The 10,779-nt window shown below is 42.6% G+C and overlaps 1 protein-coding gene across 3 annotated transcripts in view; it reads left to right on the top strand.

Moving 5' to 3' along the window:
• Window positions 1-2,158: 2,158 nt before the first annotated feature.
• Window positions 2,159-10,779, top strand: part of RAB3B (RAB3B, member RAS oncogene family) — a 51,503-nt gene continuing 42,882 nt past the window's right edge. The window contains exon 1 of one of the 3 annotated variants that reach the window (XM_081010841.1): window positions 2,159-2,269. Coding sequence is in view for 1 of the 3 variants with exons in the window: in XM_081010839.1 (XP_080866965.1) it covers window positions 4,682-4,711 (30 nt within the window). In the remaining 2 variants the exon portion in view is untranslated. The other 2 variants (XM_081010839.1, XM_081010840.1) reach the window with 2 other exon arrangements.

The following is a 10,779-nucleotide window of genomic DNA, read 5'->3' as shown; positions in this document are numbered from 1 at the left end:
TAGCGCTCACATCTTCCAGTGACAGCACAATCCTAACTGTGTATACTCTGTTGTAAGCCCTATTGAATTCAGTGGGACTTTCTTCCAGGTAAATGGGGCTAGTATTGCAAGCTTTGTAACAATTGTGTAAAAAGTTTTTAGTAAGAGCAACCAACTTACTGCACACAAGGGGAAAACCTACGTTAGCAAGTTATAGTGAACTTATTGGCATGCTTTCCTTGATGTAATTATGAAATGGTGTGCAATACATTTCATTTCAAGACAAAAAAATCTCCAAGTGGTTTACAGCAATAAAATAGCCTAACAACAACATTGCAGTAAAATCATAGTTTACTATAGGTAACTGATTTCTATTGCCTTTCTTGCTGAATGTTGAATGAGGAGCTATAAAAGTTTTTTTAAAAAACACCAAAAAACCTTCAGTACGTAAATGTAAAGACCTTTCTGGCATAAATAGTATGTTTTTAGCAGATTCAAGCTGCTGTGGTCAGATATTACTTTATACGTACTACATCCATAAAAACTTTTTTTTTTAATGAAGAGTTGCCTTTATACACATTAAATTTTTCAATCATTTAATACAATATATCATTTTATTTTATTACTTTAAAAACTCTTCTGCCTTAGTTTAGTGGAATGTTCTCTACATCTGGAAATCCGCCAATACTTTGGCCAAAGGTGGCATGACTTTCTCAAGAAGGCACTATTAGATTCACTCTTAATAATTAATACCATGCATTTATCAAATAAATTTAATGGTGTGTTTACGTGCCATTTTTACTTGCTCAATCCACAGAAGATCATAGCCCTGGTACTTTGTTTGGGCTCACCATTTCTGTAAAACAGCAGTTCTGTGTAGGCACCTGTCTTAGTTGTCCAGTCATATCAATAACTGGAAAAAATGCTGCAACCATCATGGGAACCAGAGTAATTATGATGTACAGAAGTGGTATATTCATATGAGCTTCACCCAATGCGGTAATGTGGTAGCTGTTTCTATGACCAGGACCTGGGATTGTAGTGACTGCTGGTTTCAGTATGTACAGTAAGCCACGGTTATTTATTTCATACATTCTGGTTCTGACTTTTAGGGAAAGCTTGCACTAGTTAGCTTGCAATGAAGCTTGAAACAATTGATATGATAAAAATAGCTATGTACAAAATCATATACAGGTCAATGAAAAATAAATACAAATTTTGATGGTGTGAGTAAGTCTTTAGTGTCATCTGCTTAACGACACAAGAAAGACAAAGTGGAGTTATTGGGAAATTAAATTCCAGAGGTTTGGGCCACCAAGAAAATGCCCTATCTCGCTTACCTGTCTGCTAGACTGACCTTAGTGGTGAGTGTGAATAGGGTCGCAAAGACAAATCCATACAGATAGAAGGGATTCTTCAGATCATCTGATTACAAACCATTCAATGTTTTAAAGGTTAGTGTCAGCACTTCCAGACATAAGACGAGTAACACAACTGAAAATTGCCTAAAGCCCTGCCTTTCACATGCATTCTAGTATTTTAGTTTGCACCAGTTGAAGTTTCTGGACTGTTGTCAAAGGCAGACCTATGAAAAGAGCACTACAGTAATCTAAGCATATGAATTTGGCCAATTTCTGCAATTGCTGCCAAGTGTTTAATTACTGTCGTCTGGCTCTATGTTTTGGCTTTGTGCATGGATTTATTTCAGAAATGAGTGTTGTAATCAAATGGGTTAATTTCCATATAGGAAGAAAAAAAAATACCTTGTAAAATCTCTACCAAGCAAGAGGAGACAATTTTAATACGTATTTATTTCCACAAATATCATAATCATCATCATTATTCTTATTATTAATTTACCAATTCTATACAAGAACTCAGGATAGCTTAATTGGTAGAGCATGAGACTCTTAATCTCTGAGATATGGGTTCAAGCCCCGTATTGGGCAAAATATTCCTGCATTGTAGGGGGTTGGACTACATCAGTGTTTCCTAACCAGGGGCCCCTTGGGGACCCCCAGGATATTCCAAGTGGGACATTGGTGAACATCACATAAATGGGCTGCAGCACAAGGCTAGAGGGCCACAAAGGAAAGTTGGAAGTGAAGGAAAACCTTTTTTTAAAAAAATCCTGATTGGCTGGCCAATCACAAGTGGGAAAGGGAACGGCCCACCAGGGCCTAGCGCTCCTTTTTGCTACATGTGTTTTCTTGGAGCAGTCCTGGTTTGTTTCTGGTGGAAGAGGGAGATCCCATTTTAACCAGAAGAGGCCGCAATCCAGAACCCCCAGGTCAAGTGTGGTGGTGGGAATGGGAAGGGCTGGGTGAGCTGGAGATGCATGTGGCTGCCGCCAGTGCTGGGCTCGATGGCAGCCTACGCCTGACTCTGCAAGGTCTGGGCCTTCGGATGTTGCTGAGGGGTGCAGGCAGTATCGGCCCAGCTTTGCAAGGTGCGGGATAAAATCCACCCCAGAACCTAGCCATGGGTGTAGCCAGGATTGGGGTGGGGAGATCTTTTTGCACCAGAACCTCAGATTTGTATTGATTTGTACTGATTTTTACTTATGGGGGGGGCACAGGAAGGAAACAAGGTTGGAAGGGGGCCACAGTCGTAAAAAGGTTGGGAAACACTGGACTAGATGACTCTCGTGATCCCTTCCAACTCTATGATTCTGTGAAGTCTCTCAAAGTGATGTACAATAAAAAAGCAGAAAACTGTTTCAAAAACCAAAATGATATACTCAAAAACAAGACAGTACGAAATAGACACCCATGGCAGACACCCATTCACGCAGCTTGGAAAAGTCCATCAGAACAAAAAATGTTTCCACTTGCTTCCAGAATGTGTGGATAGTTGGCGCATGTCCCCTCTGGACAGGAATGTTTTCCCACAGAACGGAGGCCGTCACACTCAAAGCCCTGCTGAGTTACTGTAGAATAGGCTTCTGATATCTTTGGAGCTTGCAGGAGGACCTCTTCCGCAGACCACAATTAGTTTCCTACTGGGTATGTAAGGCAGAAGAGAGCCTTCTCAGTGGCTGCTCCCAGACTTTGGAACTCCCACCCCAGAGAAGTTAGACTGGCTACTTCCTTGCTGTCCTTCTGCCGGCAGGTGAAGACTTTATACTTTTTGGGAATTGACTGCTTTTAATTAAAGGGCTGGTGCTCTACTGTTTTTATTGTAATTACTGGTATGTTTAAAACAGATTTAATATATCTCTATAGTTTTAATTCCGCCAATGTGTAATTGTATTTTAATGATTGATTTTTAAAATGTTGTTAGCAGTTCTTGTTTTTAGCTGTAAGATGCCTTGAGTCCCGTCAGGGGGAAAAGTGAGATATAAGTAGGTAAGAAAGTAAATAATAAGACAGTCTCTCAAGTAACTTGGTCCCAGGCTGTATAGAGAGCCGTATCTGTTATTACCAACACCTTGAACTTGGCAGGATTGCAGATTGGCCCCCGTGCAAATCTCGCAAGTAAGGCACCAGCTGCAGCCTTAGGACCCACCTCAAGGGTAGCCCTATGCCAGTTTATTTCGCTTGTGAAAAACTATTCCCTTAAAAACGTGTTTCCCTATATAAAGTAAGGAAGTTTTAAAATTTGTGTCATTTTAAAATACTCCTCGTTCACCACCAGGTGGAGGTACCCACTTGCCGGTTGTAGCTGCACGGTATATGTGTGCTAAACTAGCCAACCCTGAAATCATTTTCAGCCTGCTTGTTGTTGTTGTTGTTTAGTCGTGTCCGACTCTTCGTGACCCCATGGACCAGAGCACGCCAGGCACTCCTGTCTTCCACTGCCTCCCGCAGTTTGGTCAGACTCATGTTTGTAGCTTCGAGAACACTGTCCAACCATCTTGTCCTCTGTCGTCCCCTTCTCCTTGTGCCCTCCATCTTTCTCAACATCAGGGTCTTTTCCAGGGAGTCTTCTCTTCTCATGAGGTGGCCAAAGTATTGGAGCCTCAGCTTCAGGATCTGTCCTTCCAGTGAGCACTCAGGGCTGATTTCCTTAAGAATGGATACGTTTGATCTTCTTGCAGTCCATGGGACGCTCAAGAGTCTCCTCCAGCACCATAATTCAAAAGCATCAATTCTTTGGCGATCAGCCTTCTTTATGGTCCAGCTCTCACTTCCATACATCACTACTGGGAAAACCATGGCTTTAACTATACGGACCTTTGTTGGTAAGGTGATGTCTCTGCTTTTTAAGATGCTGTCTAGGTTTGCCATCGCCTTTCTCCCAAGGAGCAGGCGTCTTTTAATTTCATGACTGCTGTCACCATCTGCAGTGATCATGGAGCCCAAGAAAGTAAAATCTGTCACTGCTTCCATTTCTTCCCCTTCTATTTGCCAGGAGGTGATGGGACCAGTGGCCATGATCTTCAGCCTGCTAGCTATAACTAATTCAAACCAGGTTGACCCAGCAAACCAAGACGAATGGAACCAAATCCAGATTAATAATGTTATTTACTCCTCGCATCCTTGTAGAATACGACTTCCCTTCAAAGGCCTTTAAACCCCCGCCCCCCCCCCAAAAAACAAGGAATGATTGTTGTGGGGGTCAACTTGGAAACCCCAGCTGGACAACCCACGACCCTCAACTGCTTTAGTGGCGCCTCCTGACAAGCCCGCGAAGTCCCCAACCCATTTGACCTGCTGCCCCTCTTATCCTCCCTCCGAGGGGGAGAGCGCGAGAGGCGTGTATGGAGCTCTACGGAGACAAAGCGAGAAATCTAAGACTACCGGTAAATCTAAGTGAATCAATAAGAAAGGAGGATACCATGGTATGTAAATTAGACGGGCAGGTTGAGATGAAAGGAGGGGCTGGGATGGATGCGGCTCTGTAGGAGAGAGGGGCAACCCGGGCAGCGGCTGAGAGACCCGCCGTGTCCGCCGGTTTCCACTTATTCCGCCCCGCGTGGGGAAGAAGGCGGGAGGCCTGCGGCAGCAGCTCCGCCCCGAGGGTTGTCCTCTGCTGCGCCGGGTGAGAGGATCCGCGGGATGTGTCGCTAAGCCGGACACACGCACGCTCTTCTCCGCCCAGAGGTCCGGGAGCGCCGCTCGGGCTCGGCTGAATCTCCCACCAAGCGCCTCCTGCTCGCCGCTGCTCTTGGCTCCAGCCTCCCTCGCTTTGCGCGCCGTTCCCTGCGCCGCGCCCCAGGTAAGAAGAGCGCGGAGGAGAGGACGGGACCCATCGGTCCCCCGCGCAACTTTCCCCCGTCACCCGGCAGCCGCCTGCTTCGCATCTCTCCCCTTCCCCGCCGCAAAGAGCGAGCCTCGGAAGCCCCGGGATCCTCCGCGCAAAGCGCAACCAGGGTTTATGTGCGCGCAAATCTCCTAGCGCTCGTGGGAACGCAGATTAGCCTTTTTAGTGCTAAGGCTCAACTCTGGAAATTGGACGGCATGCCTCTGAGTATATGCAGAGGGCTTTTTCTGCAACGTCTATCTCTGTCTGAGATTTAGGGGCAGATCTTTCCGGTTAAAATGTTTGATTTCCAGACAGACCTGCCTCCCGGGTTTATTGAGCGTATCTTATTAATTTAATTAATAACAAACAAACAAACAAACAGACAAACAGGGAGAAGTGGAGAGGGTTCCTCAGTCTTTCTCCTTGCCTTAGTAGCCCAGCTCAGTATAAAACCTATTGGAGGAGACTAATCAGGAAATGATTTTTTACAGAATCAGTCTAGGTTTGATTTCTTTCTGCATCGTTTTTCTTTGTTTTGGATAAATGGAGCAAATTTTAAAATAGCCCTGTCAACAATTGTGTATATGTGTGTGCACATAAACACACACACACACAGTTTCTTTGTCAAGGATGGTGCTAAGCCCTTAGCAGCTGAGTGATGGTTGGCAGCCACTTGCAGTATGCTTTCTTATCTTTTGCATCATCTCATTCACTGGAAATGTGTACCAGTTTTCTAGAAAAATAGTCAAGTGTAATAGGTTATGCTTCAAATATAGCCAATGCATTTAGCTCTGCTGGTCATATAGATTTTTGCCATTTCTTGGTTTATTAGAATTAATAAGTGAATTGTTATACCTGGCTTCATTAACACACACACTCACACTAAATTATTTGAAATCCCAGAGTTTTGCATTAAATGATGCTCTTCTAATTGTTTGGGGCCTTACTTGTTTTTCAGAATCTCTTCTTACAGATTATTTATGGCGTATTTGACTGCAGTTCAGACTTTAACTTCATTTATAATAGAAAAATACTATGGGTCTTGCCTGATGCATGTATGCTGTTAGCAGTGTATGAATGGAAACAGTAAGAAATATTGTGAGTATGTAAGCAATATTGATGCAAAACTAATCTCAGGAGTAAAATGTGAGCTATCTTTCCAGGATAGTAGGATTGCCACATTAAATTTTAAAAAACAGTGGACAGCTACAGCTTAGAGCAGGGAAGATTTTGGTGGAGCTTGTGTTCTGATAAAGGGCATAGCTTTGCAGTTTGAACTAAACTGAGTGGAGGAGGGTGAGTGATCAAAATCTAGTGAATTTATTTGAAAATATATTCCATTTGAGTGTGTGTGCATGTGTGTGTATGGATATATATTACGCTAAAGTTACCAGGGCTGTGAAGTTAAATCAATAAAATAATGGAGATTCATGTGCGGGAATCTGTTAATATTACACCAAAACATCCAGGCTTTGCAGAACACAGAAACAAAACCTGTAGCTAGAAAATCCAGAGAATGTATTAAGAATATATTGTGGTTATCATGACATTAAACAAATGAGAGTTTCAAAAAAGATTATGCTGAAGAATAGCCTATCTATGTGTCTGTAACTTTGGTGGAATTTTTGGGGAAGGTTTCGGATGTTAAGGGAGGCAAGCACCCGACTGTGGAATCAGGGTATAGAGCAATGTGGAATGAGGAAATAAGTTTGAAGGGAGTGGGCATTGATCTCACCTGATAAGTGGCAACTGGGATCCAGAGAAGCTTGGTCACCCAGTGATAGTACTTGTGGACAAAAAGTCCCTAGTAGGAATTCTGCCACAAATTTTGTAAAATAGTTAACTGAATTGCAAAGGCAAAGATGGTGGATTATATGGTGCCGACATAGGAAAAATGGAGGAACATTAGTGAAATGCTGCTTGAGTTGAAGGAAGGATGATCTGCAGGGAGGATTTTTGCTGTTGCTTCTCTTGCCCCCCCCCCCGCCTAGTTTTGCATTAATTGTCTCATAGTAAAAAGGCAAAATTATAGGTAATAGTGAAGTTATAGCGTATTTTTATTTGTCATCAGGCCTTCTATATGCTAATTTTGTTTTTAACTAATGCTATTCTACATAGATGATTTCAATGCAACCCAACGTGTCACTATCACACCAGCTGCAATGTCTCAATATTAAAAATTATCAATGTGCAGGTATCTACCCACCACCTCTAAAATTATTAAACCATATTAAACCAATATTGAAACTTGAAATACTTTGTATTATAATATGGGGGGAGGGTGGAGAGGAGGATTTAAAGATCTGTCTCATCTTGCACACGAGAAAGACACCAAAGCACATGATAGGAGCATAAGAAAAGAAGCTACAATCTGTGTTGGAGATCTTGTTTAGTAAATTCCCTTAGGCTGGTGGGTACAAGATACAGGGCCTTCTCTGTGTTGGCCCATGACCTATGGCATTCAGTCAACCAATGAAAAGTTAGGCAGGCATATTGAAGACATGTCTGCATTTGGTTTTTATATAGGGAAGCTGGACAGTAGAGGCTATTGTCCCTAGTTGATTTTATTGCTTAAATGTAATGACTTTTTGTTTTGTTGTTGTTTTAACTGTTTTGATGAATTTATGGATTATACACTGCTTTGTGTATTGATTGTCCTAGCAAGAGGAATAGAAGTCTTTTAAATGATGATCATGAGAGCGCTGCTAGATCAGACCAAAGGCTCATCTAGTCTAACATCCAGTTCTCACAGTGGTCAACCTGATGCCTATAAGAAACCCACAGGCAGGACATGAGCACAACAGCATTCTCCCAGTCATGTTCTCCAGCAACTTGTATTCAGAGGCATAAAGGTCTTCTCCTTTAGAGAAGGAACTCTCAGATATGAAACCCTCTATTTGCAGTTTGAATCAGTACACACCAGGAAGGGTTCATTCTACACAAGTGCTATTTCTGCACATTTAAAGCTGCTTATGGTCAGAATGCGGCTCTGTCAGTTCCAGTGGTACCTGGGCAGGGACAATAAACTCAAAAGACTGCGGAGGTTTCAAATTTCTCCCACCACAAATGTCTATAGGTCAGGAAAATTATACTTCAGAATCTTTATTTAGAAAAATTGACCAGATAGAAAGAATCTCCTTTTGCTAGACGGGAAAGTACTTGTGCTTCTAGATTGACCTTGGTGCAATCACTAGTCTCCCAAAAAGCTGTTGGATGAGAGAGATTTATAATAAGGATTTAAACTAGATTACTGTAAATGACAGGTAATCCAATTTTATAATCAACTCTGTCTGGTGGTTGTAACAAAGCTGGAAGCTCTCTGCTTTAAAATACTTTTGGATCTGTTATACATTACCCTCCAAAATTATATATATCAAGAATTTGTTATTGACAAATCCTTTTATTGATGATTAGTTGCCTCTAAACCAGGAGTAGGAAACCTGTGGCTGTTCAGATTTTATTTTATTTATTTTTACATTTATATCACACCTTTCCTCCAAGAAGCAAAAGTTGCTGTACATGGTTCTCTGTCTCTCTACATTATCCTTACAACAACCCTGTAAGGTAGAAATGCTGAGAGTGAGTGACTGGCCCAAAGTCACCCAGTGAGCTTCATGGCTGAGTGGGAATTTGAACCCTGGTCTCCTAGGTCTTACTCCAACCCCCTTAGCTGCTACACCACACTCCCAACTCCCACCCACCCCAGTCATTCCGGTCATGGGTCAGAGATCATGGGAGCTGGAGTCCAGGAACATCTGGAAAGCCACAAGCTCCCCATCCTTACTCAGCTGTAGAAGAAAACTATGTGGGGTACACACTGGGATCACAATCTGGGGAAGAGCTTCCCTATACTTAAATGTAAATGAGCCTTTTTCCTTGTGGAAGGGCATGCTGGGTGCTAATAATTCTTAGCATCTGCCTTCTTCCAACGCATTCCAAAATTTCAGACTCCTAAGATCATATTGCAGAATCATAGTCAAAAGATGGGAAACAGTCAGCCTCAGGAATTATGCGCTGACACCTGTAAACAGAGCAAATTCGTATGTCCATTTTGAGGTCATCCTCCTCAGTTCATGTCAACTATTTTTCTCTGTAGATGAAATGCAGACGTGGCAGCCCATTTGGGAGCTGTGTGAAAGAATCTGCACCGCTGATCACACACATAGACCAGTGATTTGTGCTTGTGGCAACATATACATTTGAAGTCGCTGTCTTAATCATCCCCTTTGAACTAGTGAGCACTGCCTCAATAAGTAAATGTAACCAAAGCCAAAATGAGATTTATGAGTTTCTTTCATCCTGGAATGCAAAGACATACTGTTTAGGGTTTTTTGTTGCGGGGTGTCGTACTTGCAGTTGTTATTGCTGCTTTATTGTATTTTTATTTTAGTTCTTGTGATTTATGTGAAAATTGTTCAGTTTGGTTGTGGATTTTTAAAATGTTTTATTTATTGGGACGCAGGTGGCGCTGTGGGTTAAACCACAGAGCCTAGGACTTGCCGATCAGAAGGTCGGTAGTTCGAATCCCCGCAGCAGGGTGAGCTCCCGTTGCTCGGTCCCTGCTCCTGCCAACCTAGCAGTTCGAAAGCACGTCAAAGTGCAAATAGATAAATAGGTACCGCTCCGGCGGGAAGGTAAACGACATTTCCTTGCGCTGCTCTGGTTCGCCAGAAGCGGCTTAGTCATGCTGGCCACATGACCCGGAAGCTGTATGCCGGCTCCCTCGGCCAATAAAGCGAGATGAGCGCCGCAACCCCAGAGTTGGCCACAACTGGACCTAATGGTCAGGGGTCCCTTTACCTTTTTACTTTTGTTATGTTGTACTTAGATATTTTTTATGTTGTAAGCTGCCTTGAGCATGGTTTGAATTGTGGAAAGGCAGCATGCAAATTAAATTATATATGTATGTATGTTATGTATTCTCAGCTCTGCTTTGGACCTGAACTCTCTGCTGCTCTTCTTCCTTCTGTGTGATTAGGCTGATAGTGAACACAACAGCACATTATTTGTTTGCTGCAAGAGAAAATGTGTTGATACGCCAGAGACTGAACCCTTGGTATAATTTGTTTATATCAGCTGCCCTCTTGTACAGAAATACAGAATGTCAAATGCATAATGCATCTTATGACTCACAGTTGTACCACAAAACAGTCTGGGCAGTGATTTTATTTCTCTGATCAGTTTCTATTTTTATTTTTATATATAGCTAGGATATGTGTTTCATATTAGACAGACCCACTAGCCTGTAATTGGGGGGAGGGGTCAGATTGTTGGTTGAATTCTTAATAGTTGATCCTGATCATTATATAAAGGACTGTTTCAGCACTCGTGGCTGCTCACCCCAGCCACATATTCACACTGGACCATAGCTCAATGCTCAAGCACAAGCTTCGCATGCAGTAGTTCCCTAGAGTAGCATCAGTCACTGAATGCAGCATGGATGTACTGTAGATGAGTAGAATTCATATGGATGCTGGCAGGTGAACATTCTGTGTCTGATTAGTCAGTAAACAATTAGTATTGTCTGGCTTGCATAGAATCATCCCTACACTGGGATCTCCCTAAATCTGGAATGGGGAATTTGTGGCCTTCCAGATGTTGTTGGACTCCCAC

This window comes from Podarcis pityusensis (genome assembly GCF_964106645.2).
Source record: "Podarcis pityusensis genome assembly, chromosome: 6".
Taxonomy (NCBI): domain Eukaryota; kingdom Metazoa; phylum Chordata; class Lepidosauria; order Squamata; family Lacertidae; genus Podarcis; species Podarcis pityusensis.
This window is presented reverse-complemented; position numbering and strand designations above follow the sequence as displayed.